General features: G+C 44.6%; 1 protein-coding gene across 1 annotated transcript in view; it reads left to right on the top strand.

The window, feature by feature from the left end:
- LOC144893693 (uncharacterized) overlaps positions 1-21,081 on the top strand; it is a 73,802-nt gene extending 52,721 nt beyond the window's left edge. Inside the window, exon 3 of the mRNA XM_078785055.1 lies at positions 21,024-21,081. Within this exon, the coding sequence (XP_078641181.1) occupies positions 21,024-21,081 (58 nt within the window). The remainder of the gene's footprint in view (positions 1-21,023) is intronic.
- The last annotated feature ends 1,849 nt before the right edge of the window (positions 21,082-22,930 follow it).

Here is a 22,930-nt window from a genome sequence, read left to right as displayed (position 1 = left end):
CGAACAGGGTTTGACAATCGATCCAGATTTATTTGTAATGATTTCCCCACTAGATAGCCCAGCGATAAAAGTCGTGATATCAAATTGCCCCCCATTTGTATCCGACGATGTACTAATTAAAGAGTTGTCCCGATACGGTACCATCGTGTCTCGTATCTCCATGATTCCCTTCGGGTCACGAAACAACGATTTAAGGCACGTGGTTTCATTCCGGCGGCAAGTGTTTATGATTTTAAAAAATTCCCAGAAGGATTTAAACCTTATAATAAAATTAAAACATCAACAGAACGAATATACAGTGTACGTGTCCACCAACGTTCTAAAATGTTTTGGCTGCGGACAATTTGGGCATGTTAAGCATGACTGCCCCCGAAAAGAGAATTCTCCACAAGTGCAACCTCCCCTCCGAACCGGGAATAAGCAACCCCCCCACCTTCCCACCACCGGTCCAAACCCTCCCACCACTGACCCAAGCCCTCCCACCACCGACCCAAGCCTTCCCACCACCGAACCAAACCTTCCCACCACCGAACCAAGCCCTCCCGCCGCCGAACCAAGCCCTCCCACCACCGACCCGAACCTTCCCACCATCGACCCAAGCCTTACCACCACTGATCCCAATCTGTCCACCACCGACCCAAGCCCTCTTACCACCAATCCAAACCCCCCCGCCGTACCCCCCTCCCCTCCCCTTGAAACAGGGGCCCCTCCCTCTACTGAAGGATCTAATTGCAGCCATCTCCTGTTAACTATAGATCTCACCCCCCAGGCGACATCGTCCAATCACAGCTTGTTGCCTGCTATAACTGATCCTACCTCTCCCGCCGTGGTAGCCGATGGGATCCCCCTCCCGATGATCACGTCCTCCCTCCCCCCCCCTCCCCCCAAACCCTTGCAATCTCTTCCCACTAACCAGGACGAGTTTCAATTAGTCTGCCCAAAAGGAAAAAGACATCTGCAAACAACAGATGAAAACGGTCACCTCTTTAAAAAACCTACAACTGAAAACCGACAGCCCCTCCTCTCTGGCCTAGATTTGTCCCTCGTCACAGAAAATCGTTTCTCGGTATTGGAGGACATAGATGTGGATGAATCCTCGCCCTTGTCTACTGACCTAGAAACTGATATGGTTGAACCACAAAAATTAGTACCCCCCCCCCTCCCCCCCCCCCCTCCCCTGAAGATGGCTCATTTCTCTCCCTCCCCGTCCCCCCCCTCTATGGACTATGCCCCATCCGATAACGTGGAGGGATGTGATGACGGTGAGGAGATAAATGATGAAAACCAGTGTGACACACCATCTGAGCCATCTGATATAGATGACTCTGTTAGTGAATGTGGTAGCCTTAAGGAAGAAGAAATCCCTCCAATCCCTCCCTCCGAGATAAAAAGGTTTCTTAAGGACACATTCCGAAAAAGGAATGTTGTAATAGAAACCTTTTTTCCGGAGCTACCTGATTTTATACATTCCGCTAAACTGATGGTAAAACGGCCCCACGTTTTTAATTTCAATTCCTCCCAACGTCACCGTTTAAAGAAGTGGTTGCAAAAAGCTAAGAATGAACTGCTATCAAAAAATTGAGTGGTGGTCACTCCTCCTTATAGCTGTAATGAGTTTTTCCATTTGTAGCCTGAATATTAACGGAGGATGTAGCTCTGTCCGTAAAGTTCAAGTAAGGGATTTTTTATTACAGAAGAAAGTTGACATTGCCCTCTTACAAGAGACCCATGCCAACGACTGCTGTGTCGCAGAGTGGTGTAGGCTCTTCCCCGGCCTGTCCTTCTTTAGTAACGGTGACTCCCGCAAAGGCGGTGTCGCAATAATTCTTAGCCCCTCCTTTTCGCCTTCATCGCTTAAATTCGACGAAATACACAAGGGATCCCTAGCATCCCTAGAATTCCACTACTATGGAAAATTCTATACTATTTTTAATATCTATGCCCCAAGTACGCCTGTAGCTCGGCGAGTTTTTTTAATGACCTTGGGACACACCTAACGTCCCTCGACAGTCAAAACGCCCTAAAAAACCAAGACAATCATGTTTGTATTGGTGGAGATTTTAACTGCACCCTCCAACCCCAACTCGACAGGAACAGTGCAGAGCCCCATCCTGCCTCCACAATCCCTCTCACCAAATTTTTAAAACAAATGAATTTGACAGATATATGGCGGGTACAGCACCCATCAATCAGGCAATACACATGGTGTCGATGCATTCAGGGTAATATTGTACTTGCTCGCTTGGACAAGTTTTATATTAATCCTCCACTTGAACGCCTCGTTCTGTCATCCAAAATTTGCCCATCAGGATTCTCGGACCACAGCGCAACATTTCTCAAAATTTCTGCCCCCTGCCCGAAACACAAGAGTGCTTTTTGGAAATTTAATAACAACTTACTTGATGATAGTACCTTTAAGGACATTTTTCCGGAAATTTGGAATATTCTGGTTGCCTCCCAAGGGAATTTCTCAAACCTCAGACAATGGTGGGATAATGCCAAAACGCACATCAGACTGTTCTGCCAACAATATCGTGCGTATGGTGTTCAAGAGGAAAGAAAAACCACAACCTTACTTGAAGATGAAATCCTGGAATTACAGGAACAGCTTCAGGGAACCGCAAGTGTGAGCTACCAGGGAATGAGGCAACAAATCCATGGAAAAACGGCCTTACTGAATTCCATATCCGAAAGGCGAGCACAAAATGCTTTATTGCGCCTGAAGATGAGGTACATACACGACCTTGATGCTCCAACCAAATTCTTCTTCAGCCTTAAAAGGGGGGCCTCTTCGTCAATGATTACACGCTTGCTCCATGATGGGGAACTCCTTTATGAAGATGGCAGAATCAGGGAATGTGCCCGGAAACATTTTAAACAACGGTTTATGCGGCATGACATTAACCAGGATGCAATATCGGAACTTGTTTCTAATCTTCCAACATTGGCGGAGGATCAGAAGCAGCAGTTGGAGGATCCTCTTAGGTTACCTGAGCTCACCGCTGCCTTGAAGGCCTTGGAACCTGATAAAGCCCCTGGACTGGATGGGCTGACAAGTGAATTTTTCCAGTTTTTTTGGGACACCATTGGACCTCACCTACTGCGGGTATTGAATGAATGTTTAGAGGATGGACAACTGCCGTGGAGTTGCCGGAGAGCAGTCACCACCTTAATTCCTAAGAAAGCGGACACTCAACTTATAGAGAACTGGCGTCCTATTTCTGTTTTATGTACGGATTATAAAATTTTAGCCAAAGCCTTGTCTAATCGAATGAAACCTTTTATGAATGTACTAATAGGAGAACATCAATCCTTTTGTATTCCTGGACGTACTATTTTTAATAATATCTTTCTTATACGTGATACCATTCGGTTTTGTAACAATTTTAATATGAATGTTGGTCTGTTTTTTATTGACCAAGGAAAAGCCTTTGACTGTATTGACCACATGTACCTTTTTAGAGTTTTAGAGAATTTTGGGTTTGGACCTATTTTTATCTCGTACGTTAAACTTTTGTATTGTAATATATCCAGTGTTCTTAAAATTAACCAAGTATTGTGTAGCCCCATTGCTGTACAACGGGGAGTACGGCAAGGTTGCCCGCTATCTGGACTTTTATACTCTCTTGCCATCGAACCTCTTCTGCTCCAATTACGTACGCACATTTCTGGCTTCACTGGATCAATTCTTACCACACCGCTAAAAGTCTCTGCCTATGCAGATGATGTCTGTATTTATATAAAAAATAGTACTGACGTCACTGCGGTGGCTCAGGCACTAAAAACATATTGTCAGGCTTGTTCAGGCCAGGTAAACTGGAAGAAGAGTGAAGCCCTTTGGATAGGACCTGGAGATTGCCCGCCAATTGTCCTACCAGGAGGAGTGAACTGGCAGAAAAGTGGCATTAAATACCTCGGTATTTTCCTCGGAGACAACACCTTTGAGCAGCAGAACTGGGTGGGATTACCAGACAAGGTAATGGCAAAACTGGCCCGCTGGAAAGGACTTCTTTTCCAACTTTCGTACCGCGGAAGAACTCTCGTCATTAACAATCTTGTCGCCTCTATGCTATGGCATAAGATGATATGCCTACAACCGCCTGGGAGCCTTCTTATTACACTGCAAAAGAGCATTGTCGACTTTTTCTGGAGCGGGAAACACTGGCTCCAACCCCCCGTGGCATACTTGCCACTCGCTGAAGGTGGCCAAGGTCTTATTGATATCCGCAGCCGGATTATGGTCTTCCGGCTTCATATCGTGCGCCAACTTGTATATGGAGATGAAGCCCTACTCTGGAGGCCTCTGGCTAACTGCATATTACAGCTTACATGCAAGCTGGGTTACGACCGAGAACTTTTCTTAATGAACCCTCATCAAATCGATTCATCCTTGCTGCCCACCTTTTACCAAGGGGTGATGAACGCCTGGCAAGCCCTGTCCTTTTCTCGTGAAATGGCAACATACAACATGGAAATGTTGTTGAACGAGCCCCTATGCTACAACCCCTTCCTGGAAAACAGCTTGAATAATAGGGGACTCGTTCAACGTTTTGTTGATGCCAAGCTGCTGCGAGTGAAAGACCTCATGACAGAGTCTGGGAGCTGCCGGCTGAGTGCTGCCGCTGTGGCACAAAAAACCGGAATAAAATCTGTCAGGATCATCTCTCGGTTCCTTCAAGGGATATCCACAACGTATCGTAATACCTGCGAGGAACTTGGCCCTTCCCCCGAGGAAACAGCGGGTGACTTCCCCAAACTCCTAGTTTTCAGCCCGCCACTTAATCTGTCCCCTGGCCTGAACAGCCCTGATGATACTGCATTATCCCTTCCCGCCTTTCCAAAGAAAACTCTGTACAACGCGTACGTTAAAATTTTATACGCAAAAACATTTTCTGAGCACCCGAGGCTTCGATGGCGGGATGTTTTACCCCCAATACCACCCAATTGCCCCAATTGGCGAAGTTTTTATCTCTTGCCTACTCCAAAGTATGTTGGAGATATTCAATGGAAACTTGTACACTGGATTTTACCTTATAATGTTTTACTGAACCGGTTTTCTACTGCTAACTCTAATCTATGCCCTTTCTGTGCATCCATTGAAACCCTACCGCATATATACCTGGAGTGTGAACGATTGCAACCTCTTTTTACATTCCTTCAAGAACGCTTTGTGAAGCTTGGTTCCCTCTTCAATCACAATGTTTTTATTTATGGTGTTTTAGGACCGTCTTCCCTTAGGAATGTGGTTTTAATGAATTTTTTAATTGGCCAGGCCAAGTTTGCAATTTATAAATCCAGGAAGAAAAAAATGGGAAACGCTTCTGACTCGTCATGTGATGTACTGCTCACCCTTAAGGCTCTTGTAAATGCAAGACTAAAGCTAGAGTACCGGTTTTTTAAAATGAACAAGAATTTAACATGTTTTAAAGAAAAGTGGGTTTTTAATGATGTCATATGCACACTTGATGATGATGATTTGAAAATAACCTTTCCTTGAGACCATTTTATTGTGTTTTGTTTCTTTGTGACTGAACATAACTGATTTTTTGTACTCTTGTAATAAAAGGAAGAAACAGTCAGTCTCTCTCTCTCTCTCTCTCTCTCTCTCTCTGTCACCACCTATCGGCTGTCGGTGCATTGGGTGTGGCGTCATGGCGGCTGTGAGCAACTGCTCTGTGCTTTGGTGAGGCCGTTGCGTTTTCCCCCTCCCCTCCCCTGCCCCCCTCCCTCTCCTTCTCCATCCTGTGTGCTTCGGCATTGTGTTTTCATCCGTTCTGCACCCTTGTCTTCGAGAGAGAGAGGATTGAGAGCGGGCCCTTGTTGGGTGCGGCCTACTGGCTTTGACGGCGCTTTGTAAGCCATTTTTGTGCTTAGAACGCACGTTTTTTATTTACTTTAGCTCGATTATTTAGGTTTGATACCCTCTTGTCCGGTCCGGACAAGGGGGGGGGGGGAATTTGATCTGTTTGTTGGTGTTCGACAAACATTGGGTTCTCTCGGTTCTTGGCTACGAACTTTTATTTGGTCGAGTTAGAATGGCGGGCGAACGTTTCCGCATTGATACGTACGAATCGCGAACTCGTAAACACGGGCTAGCTTGTGTTCCTCCCAACGAGGTGGAAATTAACGATGTGCTTTCCGCCATTGGAAACATCGTTGGCGCCCACAGTATTCGCGCTGCCTCTCGTATGAATAAGAAATTTGTCGTTTTTTTGTCCGAGGAGCACATGGTAGCGAGTGTAGTCGAACAAGGCTTGTTCATTGAACCGAACACGTTCCTCTCTGTGTTTGCTTTACAAGCCCCGACGGTAAAGATTAACATCAGTAATATCCCGCCATTTATTAGAAATGAGGATTTACGTGAACAATTAAACAAGTTCGGTAAGGTCGTATCGAGGATTTCGATGGTGCCGATGCGAAATGTTTGCGATCGATTCAAACATGTCATGTCCTTTAAGAGAGTGGTGTACATGATACTGCCTGCAAATGTAAAAACGCTCAATGTCGTGTTCAGTGTGAAAATCAATGGCTTTGAATACAAAATGTATGCCTCCTCGGAGGCTATGACGTGTTTCGAGTGTGAGGCTTACGGGCATGTGAGGAGTGCCTGTCCCAATGCGGTTAAACCGCAGGAACGCGGAGGATTGGTGAGGAGCGACTCCTCTTCACCGCACCATGAAGGGGAGGAGGCGGATCGAGTGGTTAATCCACCCACCGCACCGACTGCGGTGAGTGAAGCGCCAGACCCGTCCCCCCCGACCGGGGGGGTGGGGGAGGGAGTGATAGACTTAGAACGTGAGGTGACTAACCCTGCCCCTCCACTTAAGGTGGGAATAAAAGTGGTTGAACCCTCTCTCATTTCGTCCACGGTACACGACAGTGCGGACGATACCATGGAAGTATCCATAGTGGACACCAGGAAAAAAGGTCAGAAGCGTTCAAGTGATGAATCCTGTGATTCCGAAGAAAAACAAAATAAGATTCAGATCGTGTCAGGTTCGCAGGACCTCCAGGGTGAGGCCTACACCGGAAACTCCTTGGCGGTAATGGAGATGGTACAGGAAGTGTGTGTACATGAGGAAGATTCGCTGGCACCACTTGCTGAGATTGAGTATGACCCGGAAAATAGTCGATCCTCTCAGGATGTGGTAGTGGTAAGTCCTTGTCCTGATAACCAAACTCGCTCAGACGAGTTAGCAGCTGGATCTGCTAGTGAGGAAAAAATAGATAAAGGGGAAAGTCCTTGCGACTGTGAGGATAACGTTAACCCTTCCCTGACAGATAAAAATGAAAGGGATGATGAGGTGGGGGACATACTTATAGCCACAGAGGATATGGTAAATTTGGAAGGGTCTGCAAAGAGTGCGGAGGTCCTTGACCCTGTAGAATTGCTGTTTCCAAAACTAAGTGTTCAGCAAATAGGAGGAAAAGATGCAGATCAAGATGAAGCACTTGATTCTGATGAAACCTCTTCTACTCCACTCTTTAGTGCTTCAAGTGCTCAAGAGAGTGAGGCGTGTGATGACAATACCATCACCAAGGTTTCTCAAGAAAATGTTATCAAGTTCCTTGAAGAAACGTTCAGGAAAAGACATGTAAAAATCAAAGACTACTTTCCGAATCTGCATGATTTTATTTTGACTGCAAAGAACATGATTCGTGAACCTTATCAGGTTAACATGTCAGAACCTCAATTCCAGAGGCTAAGAAAATGTGTAACTCGAGCGGGCAAGGAACTGTATGAATAGTCAACAGAGTGGAGATAAAAGTAGCATCCTTAAACATCAACGGTGGTCGCAGTTGTGTGCGTCGCCTCCAGGTGTTTCAAATGTTTCAGAATGAAAAAATTGATGTGCTGATGTTACAAGAGACGCATGCAAATCAGTCTTCTGAGGTTGAGTGGCGTAAAATCTTTAAAGGTTGTCACTTTTTCTCCAGTGCTTTTGTTGATGCCAAGGCTGGTGTTGCAGTAGTCTTACATCCTAGACTCCAGCCATTGGAGATCAGATGTAGAGAAATTTGCAAGGGCCATTTACTATCTGTGGAGTTTGTCAGCGGTAACCAAAAGATTTGCACGACTAATGTATACTGCCCTAGTGCGAACTCTGCAAGAAGTGCTTTTCTTCACAAGTTAGCAGGTTTTTTAAGCACTATTGACCTGTCCATGTTGGTTTGCTTGGGGGGAGACTACAACTGTACCCTCAACCCACAACTTGATAGAAACACTCCTGAGCCTCATCCACCGAGTGCAAGGCCTTTGGCACAGCTCATTAAAAAATTTCAACTTGTGGATGTGTGGCGGGTACAGAACCCTAATATCCGGCAGTACACGTGGGTTTGTGCCGCAAGAAATCTTTTGACAATGGCTCGTTTGGATAGAATTTATGTTAACCATGATAAGGTAAATCTTGTCAAGAATTCATATATAAGGCCATCTGGTTTTTCTGATCATCACATGGTTGTTGTTGTATGTGGCCTACCTCATCACGTGTGTAGAAGTGCATATTGGACTTTCAATGTCAAACTTTTACAAAGTGAGCATTTCAAAGAAGCATTCAGAATGGTATGGAAGGAATGTGAAATGCAAAAGTTTTCCTACCTAAATTTAAGGCAATGGTGGGATTGCACAAAATCCCAAATTAAGTGTTTTTGCCAGCAATACTGTCGTTATAATACCTGTAACACACTCGGTGTGATAACTGCCTTAAAAAACGATATACTTTATTGTGAGCAGAAATCTGGAATGTCCAACGAAAATGTCCAGCAGTTGTCAGAGCAAAGAACACTACTGGCTGAAATGGTGAGAGAGCGTGCATCTGGTGCTTTCGTCCGACTGCGAATGGACAATATCCAACTTGACAAACCAAACAAAGACTTTTTCAACCTGGAAAAGACAGCCAAGACCCCTCAACAAATTCACGCTTTGCGCTCTTCTGCCGGTGCGCTTCTGTCTTCTCAAAGTGACATCAAAGATGAATTACGAAACTTTTATTCAAAGCTGTTTGCCTTGAGAACTGTGAACCAGGAAAACAGAAACGAGATGTTTGAACTGCTCCCATCTTTGTCTGAAGACCAGCGACAACAACTGGAGCCTGGCATCTCTCTCGGAGAACTTACTGTTGCTCTTAAAGGAATTCAAGATGGGAAAGCCCCTGGACTTGACGGCCTCCCAGTTGAATTTTACAAGGCCTTTTGGGACATTCTAGGCCCTACTCTACTTGACATCTTTCATGATAGCCTTGAACAAGGTGAATTGCCACTAAGTTGTCGGAGGTCAGTTTTGTGTCTCCTTCCAAAAAAAGGGAACTTGCAAGACGCCACAAATTGGCGGCCTGTGTCACTCCTAAATACGGACTATAAAATATTGTCGAAGGCGCTCGCGATACGTCTAAAGGAAGTCATCCCCCTTTTGATTGATATTGATCAGTCTTATTGTGTTCCTGAGCGTTCTATTTACGATAACATTTTTTTGGTGAGAGACTTGATCAGTCTCGGTCGTACTACATCTCATGGTTTTGGTTTGGTTCTTTTAGATCAAGAAAAAGCTTTTGACAGTGTTGACCATTCTTTTTTGTTTGCTGTACTACAGAGAGCTGGTTTTGGACAAAATTTTGTTTCCTATGTTAAGTTGTTGTATGAAAATGCATCCTGTCTGTTGAAGGTAAACAACAGCTTATGTTGCCCTTTTCCCTTTCAGCGAGGCATCCGTCAGGGCTGCCCGCTTTCAGGAATGCTATACAGTCTCTCGGTCGAACCTTTACTAGCTTTGCTCCGAAACTCAGTGGAAGGAGTCTCCTTAACAAAAAACCACAAAATGGTTACTTCAGCTTATGCGGATGACATTTGTGTTGCTGTTTCCAGCCAAAATGATGTGGGTGAGGTCTTTCGATGTCTGTCCCAGTTTGAGCTCGCCTCCACGGCAAAAGTAAATTGGAACAAAAGTGTTGCCTTATGGGTGGGCCCCAGTCCACCTTCCTCAGCTCTGCCTGTGTTACCAGGAGGAATGCAGTGGAACAAAGAGGGGTTTAAATATTTAGGGTTATTTCTCGGAGTCCAAGCATATGAACAAAAAAATTGGGAGGGTTTCTTGGAAAGAATTAAGCAGAAACTGGCTAGATGGAAACGGTTGCACCACCTTCTATCGCTTAAGGCAAGGGTGACAATAATAAATAACCTGGTGGTTCCTTTTATTTGGCATAAAGTTATCCCCCTCCAACCTCCGAGATACTTGGTCACAGGCATTCAGAGGGTTCTAACTCAGTTTTTCTGGGGAGGCCACCATTGGCTTGGACCAGACACGGTGTGCAGACCCCGAAATGCAGGTGGCCAAAGCTTGATACATGTTCCGAGTCGGATAATGGCTTTCCGCATGTGGACGATAAAGCGTTTATTGTATGGTGAGTGTGTCCCGTGGCGGCCTCTCACAAATGCTTGGATGCAGGAAGCAGATGGGTTGAAGTATGACCGAGAGCTCTTCCTCATGGACCTGCAGCATGTCAACACGACTCTGCTCCCCGAGTTTCATCAGAGCCTTTTGAATGCCTGGCAAGTCCTTGGAATACAATGATTAGAGGTGTCCTACGATGCAAAAAAATATATGCATGAGCCATTGGTTCTGAATCCTTTATTCCCTGAAATTTCAACCTCCAGGTCATTTATGCATTGCTTCACCTGTAATGGAATAAACAGAGTGCGAGACCTGATGAAGCCTTCCCTAAATGGATGGTTATCCACCGGTTCTCTCACATCAAAAGTGGGGGTTCGGTCATCTAGAATGGTGGACAAAGTTTTGAGAGTTGTGATTAAAACTTTCAGGGAATTAAATATCGGGTGGACTGGGGCAGATGAAGTGGTGGACTCTCGTCTCTATTTCCCCGAGCTCCAAGTCACCTCAAAAAAACAACAGGGTGTCTTCTCAAAGTCAGATGGTTGCGGTGTGTTCCATGTGATGGGAAAAAAAGTTATTTATGGGATATGCCAAGAGGTGCTTATACCGGGTTTCACAAAACCTTTAAAAAATCGGTGGGATGAGATCATTCCGACTAATTCGTTCCTATCTCCAGTGTGGAAAGAGATGTATCGGTCTCCAACCTTAGGTCGAACCGGAGACTTAAATTGGAGACTAGTTCATCAGGCCCTAGTCACCAAATACTTACTTAATAAGTTTGATCCTTCTGTACTGAATGTTTGTCCTTTTTGTGAAGAGGCTGAAAATGTGACCCATGCTTTTGTGAAATGTAAGAGATTGGTACCCCTTTTTTGTTTCCTCCAACAGCTCTTTTATAAATTTCTGTTTGTTTTTTCTGTTGCAATATTTGTGTATGGCATTGAAAGGAGCACCAAGAACAAGTCAGCGGTCCCTTTCTTGAATTTTCTTTGCGGAATTGCTAAACTCGCAATATATAAAACTAGAAAGATCAAATTGAGTGGCAGAGATGAAAATGTGCTGTTTTGCTTCAAAGGAATAGTGTCGGCCCGGATAAGTTTCGGCAGTGTGAACGACGATTGTTTTACAGATGAGGTGTTGAGTTTGTTTTTGTAAATTATACTTACTCTCAATGTCCACATATACATGTATATACATTCTTTTTGCTTGTACAACTTTCTTTTTCTTGTAAAAATTTTGCGGTGTTCTTCCATGTGTGTTTTGATACTTTTATAATAAAAGCACATAAAAGTCTATCTCTCCTCTTCTCCCCTCTCTCACTCTCCTCCACTCCCTCCCCTGTCTCCCCCAATCCCTTCACCCTCCCTGGCCACTCCCCTCTTTCTGCCCCACTCTCCTCTCCCTCCCCTCTCATCCCTACTCCCCTCTTCTTCCCCCACTTCCCTCTCTCCTCTCTCTCACCCCCACTCCTCTCCCTCCCCTCTCATCCCTACTCCCCTCTTCTTCCCCCACTTCCCTCTCTCCTCTCTCTTTCCCCCCACTCCTCTCCCTCCCCCACTTCCCTCTCTCCTCTCTCTCTCACCCCACTCTTCTCCCTCCCCCACTTCCCTCTCTCCTCTCTCTCTCTCTCCCCCACTCCTCTCCCTCCCCCACTTCCCTCTCTCCCCCCACTCCTCTCCCTCCCCCACTTCCCTCTCTCCTCTCTCTCTCTCCCCCCACTCCTCTCCCTCCCACACTTCCCTCTCTCCTCTCTCTCTCCCCCACTCCTCTCCCTCCCCCACTTCCCTCTCTCCCCCCACTCCTCTCCCTCCCCCACTTCCCTCTCTCCTCTCTCTCTCTCCCCCACTCCTCTCCCTCCCCCACTTCCCTCTCTCCTCTGTCTCTCCCCCCACTCCTCTCCCTCCCCCACTTCCCTCTCTCCTCTCTCTCTGACTCCTCTCCCTCCCCCACTTCCCTCTCCCCTATCTCTCTCTCCCCCACTCCTCTCCCTCCCCCACTTCCCTCTCTCTCCTCTCCTTCCCTTACTTTCTTCTCTCCCCTCTCCCTCCCCTCATTCCTCTCCCTTCCCTCTACCTCCACTCTCTATATGTCCATTGTCCATGCTCTACCTTTTTAAATGGCTTCAATATCCTTTTCAGTTTTTGTCTGCTTTCGCTATTCAGGTGTTCGTTTCATTTGACGTTACTGAGTTACTACTGAGCTCGTTACTGAGCCTTTGTGCCGCCAAAGCAGCTTCCTGAGCAATAGTTATACTGGGTGGTTTGCCATTGCCTTCTCAGCTGTAGTTCGGGCAGGAATTTGTAATTTGTCCAGAGTGCCAGCAATAGCTCACTCACTCTTCGTGAAGGACAGTGTGGGGATCGTTAATGTCCACCAACTAATGTCAGAAGCCAGTTTAACGTCCATTGGAGGGATGGTACACATTGATGATTCACCTAGTCTGTGAAACACCAGGATGATCGTTTATAGCTGGGTCGGTATTCAAACCCAAGATAGACAGCTTAGAGGGGAGTGTGTGTACCTCGAGGTCATCCTGTCAGTCGAGCTAATACCTTAACACACTGTTAATAATAATCAAACCGTGATTCCATGTTGTACCGGTATGTATTACTTACTATACGTTAAAAATGTATAATAAAAGTGGATTCCGAATCCCCCAAAAAATCACAACCGATGTCCCTGGACGGTGTAAAATAAAATCAGACATACAATAATTACCTTTAAAAGAGTGAAAAATGAATGTTGGAGCTTTGTACCTCACGTCTCACTTTTTTGTATTCATAGTCAAGGCTCGTGTAAGAGCAAATAGACTACACACGAGAACAGGCACAGACCCATAAAACATGCAATAAATTTGACATAACTAGGACTTCCAGGAAACAAGTTGCTGATTGAAAGAGGTGGATTTGGGGTGTTTTAACGGGGGGAGAAAAGATCAAGGATTTGGATGGGGCAAGATAACAGGTGGTGGTGAACAGCTGTTTTGAAGACCTGGAGGGAGGAGTGCGATTGAAGAGAGCGAGGGAGTTTGTGCCAGAGGCGGGAGAAAAGAGGAATGGAAGAGTGGTGAGCAGAGAGTCTTGATTTTAGCAGTTTAACCATCAGAGGGTTGCTGGCAGATCTTGTGCAGGAATATTTGCGGGACAGAGCACAGAGAGAGCAAGGTCGGAGAGGAGTCGGTAGAAGATAGAAAGACCACCTACCTGCCTGCGGTGAGAGAGTGAAAGGCCTTCAGAATCAGCTTCATCGCGGGAGATTCCAATGATTCTGAAAGCTTTGGTTTCAACAGCGTGAAGGCGAGCTAGGTGTGAGGCAGGAGCACCGGCCCATAGGGGAGAGCAGTATTCCATAGAGCTGCGGATGAAAGCCTTGTATGTGGTGAGGAGCTCAGGTGTGCCAAGGAAGGACTTCGCACGATGGAGGATGCCCAGTCTATGACTGGCTTTGGAGGCCAGCTTGGAAATGTGGTTTTCCCAGGAAAGATCATGGCACACAGTGAGACCCAAAAGCTTGAGTGACAGAACTTCTTGGAGAGGATTATTCAGAAAGTAGATGGGAGGGTTGTCCAGTCGGTCTTTATGGAGAGACGTTTGAAATTTGTCAGGATTGAAAGACATGTTCCACTTGTTTGATCAGTCTGTGATTTTGTCCAGGTCTGCAGAGAGTGAGGAGGCTGCAGACTGCCGATCTGAGGGATGAGGTATGGAGCAGCAGAGAGTAGAGTCATCAGCGAAGAGATAGAGACGGTTTTCCGGAGAGTCAGAGAGATCATTGATAAAGACCAGAAAAAGCACAGGGCCCAGCACACTGCCTTGGGGAACTCCAGCCTGAACAGGAAGGGGGGATTAGAGAAATCTATTCAGGGCCACACGTTGACTACGACGAGAGAGGAAGTCGAAGAAAGTCGGCAAGCCAAGACCAGAGATGAAGTCGATCGCACGCTAAATGCTCATCATGGCTCTCCCTCAGGTAAATGTTTTTTTAAATCAGTGGAAGATAATAACAAGAGATCGTTTGAGGATTTCTCGAGGATGTTTCCATGAAAATAATTTTTTATTAATTTAACATCTGCGTGGTAAAACGGCTGGACCAGCGGCGATGACGTGGAGGGTAAATTTCAACAGAAAACATAGTGGGCGGCAAATCTGAACTGTGTGACCTTCGATGACCGCGTTAAGTTATTAACGACTTTCTATTTCGATTTTCACATCTGTTACGTATTACCTCCCCGAACCCTGGTTACAGTGCACCTCAGAGTCTCAAGAGGGAATGCGGCAGAAAGATTTGTATTTTTGCGATTTCTAATAAACCATGGTAAAACCACACCAATGCACTTGAAGAACAAAACAAGTAATTGTATTGAGAACCCTCACATACACAATAATAACACTCTTAAAGAAAGTACAATTAAAATATCACTTGCATCAAATGAACAATACATATGATGGTACCATCCTTCCCCAATGCTCTCAAAGCAAGGAACTCACGATACCCCAACCGTGAGTGGAATGTAACATTCCCCAAAGTCCGTGCACGAATCTCCACGCTCGTTGAAGATCAAGGTCGTGCAGAATGGAAAATCAAGAGGCAGGTATTGGCGCGACTGTGGATGAGGAGTTACGAGGTAAGAGGTCGGTATGGGAATTGAGCCGATAGGTAAACCAACGGCAATCAACACGATGAGGTCGATATGGAAATTCCAACGGCAAAACAAGATGCACCAAACGGACAGCCTCTTTTTCTTAGAGGACAAAATGGTGTATCAGCCTGTAATGGAGGCGCCTGATTTCTCCAACGATGACTCACACTTGGTGATGAAACCTGAGACACAGGTTTAATTGCACTCGCAATATATGACGATGTTGCAAACAATCAAAAAGTCTGCTCGCAGCCTTGACGCGATTCACGGTTGTATCTCTATCATGGCTGTTGTCCTCGTCCTCGTCCTCCTCGTCGTCCTCATCTTCGTCATCCTCCTCCTCCTCGTCATCCTCCTCCTAGTCCTCCTCATCCTCCTCCTTCTCCTCCTTGTCCTCCTCCTCCTCGTCCTCCTCGTCGTCCTCCTCCTCCTTGTCGTCCTCCTCCTCGTCATCCTCCTCCTCGTCCTCATCCTCCCCCTCGTCCTCCACCTCATACTCCTCCTCGTACTCCTCCTCGTCCTCCTCCTCGTCGTCGTCCTCCTACTCCTCCTCGTCATCGTCCTCCCCCTCCTCTTCATCCTCCTCCTCCTCCTGGTTCTTTGCCGCGTTTTCCTCTTCCTCCACAAACATTTCCTTTTACCTTTTACTGAAGTCATCTCCGTTTCACACAAAAGTCTTAACAACAATATTACCTGAAACTAAAAATCCTACAAGTATATAATAACAACAAAAGCGGAAGTGACGGATCTGTAACACATCAGACTCGTAAACAGTCGCAGATCTTCCAACCTTTGTTTCTTTTCTTCCCCGTACCCTTTTACCTGTTTTCCCCTCACGCTCTCTGAAGATCTTGTGGCTGGTACAGTTTCGGCAGGTAATTTTATAAGCTATGATATTGGATGCGGTCAGAGATACAGGCAAATACAGAGTGGTGTGCACCATTCAGCTTCATAAGTGTGTTTACAGGATGCACACCTGGTGAGAGGTGTCGAGGTAATCTTTTAATAACATATTAAATGTGTGTTTCCTAATCGGCACGTCAGAACGCATGGTAATCATAAATCAAGCGTTACATTACGTAATCAAGTGTTATGTTACATTAGGTTATGCAATCAAGTGTTACGTTAGGTTACGTAATCAAGTGTTACATTACGTAATCAAGTGTTACGTTACGTTAGGTTACATAATCAAGTGTTACGTTACATTAGGTTATGTAATCAAGTGTTACGTTACATTAGGTTATGTAATCGTGTTACGTTAGGTTATGTAATCAAGTGTTACGTTAGGTTATGTAATCAAGTGTTACGTTAGGTTACGTAATCAAGTGTTACATTAGGTTATGTAATCAAGTGTTACGTTACATTAGGTTACGTAATCAAGTGTTATGTTAGGTTACATAATCAAGTGTTACATTACGTAATCAAGTGTTACATTACGTAATCAAGTGTTACATTACGTAATCAAGTGTTACATTACGTAATCAAGTGTTACGTTATGTTAGGTTACGTAATAAAGTGCTACATTACGTAATCAAGTGTTACATTATGTAATCAAGTGTTACATTACGTAATCAAGTGTTACATTATGTAATCAAGTGTTAGATTACGTAATCAAGTGTTACGTTACATTAGGTTACGTAATCAAGTGTTATGTTAGGTTACATAATCAAGTGTTACATTACGTAATCAAGTGTTACATTACGTAATCAAGTGTTACGTTATGTTAGGTTACGTAATAAAGTGCTACATTACGTAATCAAGTGTTACATTATGTAATCAAGTGTTACATTACGTAATCAAGTGTTACATTATGTAATCAAGTGTTAGATTACGTAATCAAGTGTTACGTTATGTTAGGTAACGTAATCAAGTGTTACATTACGCAATCAAGTGTTACATTATGTTAGGTTACGTAATCAAGTGTTACATTACGTAATCTAATGTTACATTATGTAATAAAGTGTTACGTTACGTTATGTTACGTAATCAAGTGTTACATTATGTAATCAAGTGTTACATTATGTAATCAAATGTTACATTACGTAATCAAGTGTTACATTACGTAATCTAGTGTTACATTATGTAATCAAGTGTTATGTTATGTTAGGTTACGTAATCAAGTGTTATGTTACGTAATCTAGTGTTACATTATGTAATCAAGTGTTATGTTATGTTAGGTTACCTAATCAAGTGTTATGTTAGATTACGTAATCAGGTTTTACATTTAATATGTAATCAAGTGTTACATTACGTAATCAAGAGCCCATTTTGGGTTAAACAATCCGTGACCGTGCGATGAATCGGCTCATTCTGATATAACCGTGGTGGAGGCTGACATGGTGAGAGGTGTTGAGTTAATTTTTAAGCCATAGCCCATAAAGCATTGCCGTCTGGAACAGCACTTGTCTGTCGGTATGTCGTTTGTATGTATGTATGTAGTTTGTATGTATGTATGTCCCTTCCACCAGCATTTTGCAGGTTTGTTCCCTTTAAAATTTGTTTTCTCTGCAACCGTTGGTTCGATTGACACGAAATTTTCACCATAGGAGCACCTCCTCCTGTGCAATGTTTTAATGATAAGTATGACGTCAGATGTCACGTGGTATGGGCACCATCTTGGGGGGGGGGGGGGGGGAAACTTTGCACCTCTATATCTCCAAAACCTCTTCATGGGGAAAAAAAACAACAGCAAGTAGAAAGCTTGATCCAATCAGTATGAAATTTCTTCAGCGTGATCAGGGATGAATTGGTCGAGAAATAAAAATTGATGACGTGGGTGGACAGCCATATTTTTACGGCATAGCACATAGGACAATGCTGTCTGGAACAGTATTTGTCTGTCCGTCCAGTGTATGTACCTCACAAATGTCCACCAATCAGAGCTGAGGATCTGGTCACATGACAGGGGAACAGCAGATCCTCCATTCAGCAGATCCAAGCCCGGCTACGCTGTTGTTAGACTATCAATTTTGTTTAATAGCACTTTAAATGTGTTTTCCAATTGCGCTCTTCATCTTTTAAGAGGGTTTTAGATGCGCGTTTCCCAATCAGCCCATTGCCGGATTTTGTCGCTTGTTGGGACCACAGTGCAGTCACTTGTTGGGACCACAGTGCAGTCACTAAGCATTCCGGCTGAGTCGACTCACCAGTTCGCCACTTTGTCCCATTAGTCATCTCGAATCTGCTGAACTGTTGGGTCAGGGAAGAATGCAAGAACCACCTTTAGAGGCCATTTTTCTCTGCAGGGCAGGGGTTGGCCTTTTTCGGGCACCGTGGTCCCCGTTTTGAAGCAATGTTTTATGGCCGGATGCCCTTCCTGCCGCCAACTTTGTTAGTCGCCTCTTGCGACACACAGGGAATTACCAGCGAACTGGTACTCAATTTGCCGACCTCGGAAGGTGACAGGCTGAGTCAACCCCCCTGGCGTTAATTCAGCGATCGACCGGGATTCAAACCCAGGATCCTAGGATCCCAAGCCGGAACCCCCCGGGATTTGAACCCAGGATCCTAGGATCCCAAGCCGGCACCCCCCGGGATTTGAACCCAGGATCCTAGGATCCCAAGCCGGTACCCCCCGGGATTTGAACCCAGGATCCTAGGATCCCAAGCCGGCACCCCCCGGGATTTGAACCCAGGATCCTAGGATCCCAAGCCGGCACCCTAAACGCTAAGGCAACACCAGGCTACCCAGGGAAGAATGCAAGGAACTGCAGAATCTATCAATAATGCAGGAAATGTGTTTCCGACGATCAACTTTTAAAAACTTCCCGGGGGAGGACCCCACACCTCCCGTAAGGCACGATGATTTGGTGCACCCCTCTTCCCCTCTTCCCCTTCCTCCCCACTCTCCCCCACCCACCCCCTTCCCCCCTTCCCACCGTCTTGAAATTCCTGTGGCCCTGCCCCCTCCCTCCCTCCCCCCCACACTTTTTTGTGTGTGTCTGCGTGCGTCTGTGTGTGTGTGTGTGTGTGTGTGTGTGTGTGTGTGTGTGTGTATGTGTTTGCGCGTGCATATGCGTGTGCGTGTGTGTGCGTGTGCGTGTGTGTGTGTGTGTGTGTGTGTGTATGTGTGTGTGTGTGTGTGTGTGTGTGTGTGTGTATGTGTTTGCGCGTGCGTATGCGTGTGCGTGTGTGTGTGTGTGCGTGTATGTGTATGTGTGTGTGTGTGTGTGTATGTGTGTGTGTGTGTTTGTATCCTGGTTACAAGTCCAACCCCTTCTCAGCGCGCGGTAATTGGGTGAATGGGCGGGGTAACTACCCCAGACCTAATATGGTTCCGTAATTTCAATTTTTTTGTTTCATTTGCTTGTTTGTGTCGACAAAACACCGGTAGCAGCTTTATTTTGCGTCCCCCTCCAAGCCACTCAGGGCTGATGGGTGTGTAATAACGCACATATGTGACGTGAATGGAGGGAGGAGTCTGGTGGGATGAGCCAGAGGGATGTACGTGCAGAGCAAACATAATACGTACGAGAGTTTGGCGAACTCAACATTGGGCGCCATGTTGTTATTCAACTGTTCACGTGCAGGTAGCATTAATTACTTGCTATTGGAATGTAACTTCGAGGCCTTTAAGATCCTTTAGACCCTTTTACAGTCCTTTGACTTTAGACCCTAAGGACGTAAACATTTTAGACCCCATATACCTTCAGAGCTTTAACTTTAGATCCTTATTTGAAGACTCATTATAGCCTCAATACCGTCCAGTCAGGCATCAGTCAATACACTCGATATCCTCAATCAGCAATCAAATACGCAATACCTCAATACACTTTACACGATTTAACTCTCACACCCCGAAAGAGACCTGAGACCCTCAAGACCCCATTAGAACCTCAAGATCCTTGACAATTTAACCCATCAAGACCCTTAAGACAGTTTAATCCATCAAGACAAGTAGAACCCCATTAAAACAAAAACGACAAGCCTGGCCAACCAGTTCGTGAAAGACTTGGGTCAAAAATGTTCCCAAGCCAGAAATAAACTTTCCCAAGATCACACTATAAGGTGGGAATAATTAGACCGTTATAGTAGGAGTAGTAGTAGTAATAGTAGTAATAGTAGTAGTAGTCATAGTAGTCGTAGTAGTCGTCGTAGTAGTCGTCGTAGTAGTAGACGTAGTAGTCGTAGTAGTAGTAGTCGTAGTAGTCATAGTAGTCGTTGTCGTAGTAGTCGTCGTAGTCGTAGTCGTATTAGTCATAGTAGTCATAGTAGTTGTTGTCGTAGTAGTCGTAGTAGTAGTCGTAGTAGTAGTAGTAGTCGTAGTAGTAGTTGTAGTGGTAGTCGTAGTCGTAGTAGTAGTCATAGTAGTAGTCGTAGTAGTAGTCATAGTAGTAGTCGTAGTAGTAGTCATAGTAGTAGTCGTAGTAGTAGTCATAGTAGTAGTCATAGTAGTAGTCGTAGTAGTAGTCATAGTAGTAGTCGTAGTAGTAGTCATAGTAGTAGTCATAGTAGTAGTCATAGTAGTAGTAGTAGTCGTAGTAGTAGTCGTAGTGGTAGTAGTAGTCGTAGTAGTAGTCATAGTAGTAGTCGTAGTAGTAGTCATAGTAGTAGTCATAGTAGTAGTCGTAGTAGTAGTCATAGTAGTAGTCATAGTAGTAGTAGTAGTAGTCGATACGTAGCATTCAAAATGTCCTACAAATAAGATACTTTCAACACTTCTGCAAGTTACACCACAGCAATGTGTAAATAAAAACAAATATTTACGTACGAGTATTTATTTTACATATTGAACAACAAAAGAAACATCGTGCCTTGGACTGTTGTCGGTAACTGATTTGTAGAACTTTTCGAACACCACTTGTATGGTGCAGACATTTTTTGATTGTGATGTACAAAACTCTTTACAGAACGTTGATACTGCCAAAGCACTTTCTTGGCAAGGTTTGCACTGGGTGGTTTGCCATTGCCTTCCCAAAGTTTTTGTCCATGCTCTGTCCTTCTAAATCCGATGAAGGATTCATGCCTGAAACGTCAGCTTCTCCTTGTTTTATGCAGCAGCGAGAGCACACTGCGTACATACCTCAATCAAATTCCTGTTGGTGTCTTCAATTGATCCATCACGTCCGCGCGGTCCGCCGACACAGATCAACACGAACATTCACCAGCAAGACTATAGTCAGTCCTTCATATTAAAGATGAGAGTGCTCTTCCTCAAAGTTAGAGTCCCTGTATATAGAGAGTTGTGTCAACTCAAATTTGGACGCCATTTTGTGTCTAAGTGTGTCGGATTAGATGTACATGTACATTCGCGATATGGGGTGATATATTCTAAACCTGCTAAAAAAAAATTTACTACACATATTTAGTCTTATTATTACATACAGGTGATATTTGTTTTGTCAAAAACTCAGCTATTGCCGTGAAAAAGAGCTGTGTGGTGATATTAAAAGTGGTATGGCAATGCATATTACAAGCCAACACTGCATATAAGAGCTAACATTATAAGTAAGACAAACCAATGCTGTCGTTCTCTGAATTTTAATAACTTTTAGAAAGGAATGTGGGCATATCCAATATTTTTTAAAGGGTGCCGAGAGCAATTCCGGTGTAGGACTTCCAGCCGACATATAGTCTAACACACTTAAAACAAATTCTGTACGTGGTATTGCCATATTTCTATAGTGTACAACTTTAGTTTTATCGACATTTATATTCAATTTCCATTGTAATGATTTAACAAGCTGCAAGTCAGCTTCTGTCTCTGACATAAGGAAAACGTCATCGGCATCTAGTAAGATTGAAACGTTCATTTATTACTACACCCTTGCCCAGAACTCTGATGGATATTGCCTGATCGATTAATATGTACATTAATTTAATAGCTGGCGACTTAATTAACACTTAATTTTCGACTGCGCCAAGCCGTAATTAAACAGAGAAAAAACTTTAAAAAATACCTGCAGTGTGCACGGTTCGTCTAGTCGAACAGATATGGAAAAGCACAGATAAGACGTCGTATTCACCATAACTTGTTTAATTTCCCAAAAATGTCCCAAATTTGTCTTCTGACTTTATCACTTGGAAATCTATACATCTTATATTTCCCAGATTGGTTTGAACAACCAAAAGCAGAACAACCAGTCATTTTGTTTGGCAATAAACAACATTCCCGTACCAAGCTGACGTTCACGCACGGTGAAGTTAGACACAAAATGGCGCCACGAAATCACGTGACCAGAAATCTCGGGTCAGCGCATGGCGCAACTCTCTTTATACAGGGACTCTACTCAAAGTGTAAAGCTTCTACACCATCAGCAATTAAACCGCTAACCCAATACTCCTGGAACCACAAAAATCAAGATGTCCGCCACCCAGCAGCCAATGAGAATCATCCGAGCGCTGGCATGATTCCACATAATTTTCCTTGGGAGGGCCTTATTGCTCATTTGGCGTTTCCTTGTGTATGGTGAAGCAATTGGATCTTGTCAAACTGACTACTGAGCATCATATAAATAACTACTCCAATACTATCAGGTTATCTTGCATTATTACAAAATAGGTGAATAGTGTCGAACAATTTCAACGAAATCGTGAGAAACCTTCTGCACGAGAACCTGGTTGGTTAATAGATAGCTTTCGTGTGCTGCTGGTTGCATCATTTTCTGGGGGTGCGGCTGTGCTGCTAATACAAGGCCCTCTACTCCATCGGTACTCATTTGGCCGACCTCGGAAGGATGACGGGATGAGTCAACCCACCTGGTGTTAATTCAATGGCAGGACAGGGGCTCAAACACAGGACCCGAAGATCTCTCTCAATCTCAAACGTTAAGCCAACTCCAAGCTGAGTGCATCTATAATGTACATACTATTACAAAGCGAGCATGTCTATAAAGTACACACAGTACTATTACAATGTGAGCACGTCAACATGGTATGTACTATTACAATGTGAGCCATATATA

This window comes from Myxine glutinosa, chromosome 9 (assembly GCF_964187855.1).
Source record: "Myxine glutinosa chromosome 9, kmMyxGlut1.1, whole genome shotgun sequence".
Lineage (NCBI taxonomy): Eukaryota > Metazoa > Chordata > Myxini > Myxiniformes > Myxinidae > Myxine > Myxine glutinosa.
This window is presented reverse-complemented; position numbering and strand designations above follow the sequence as displayed.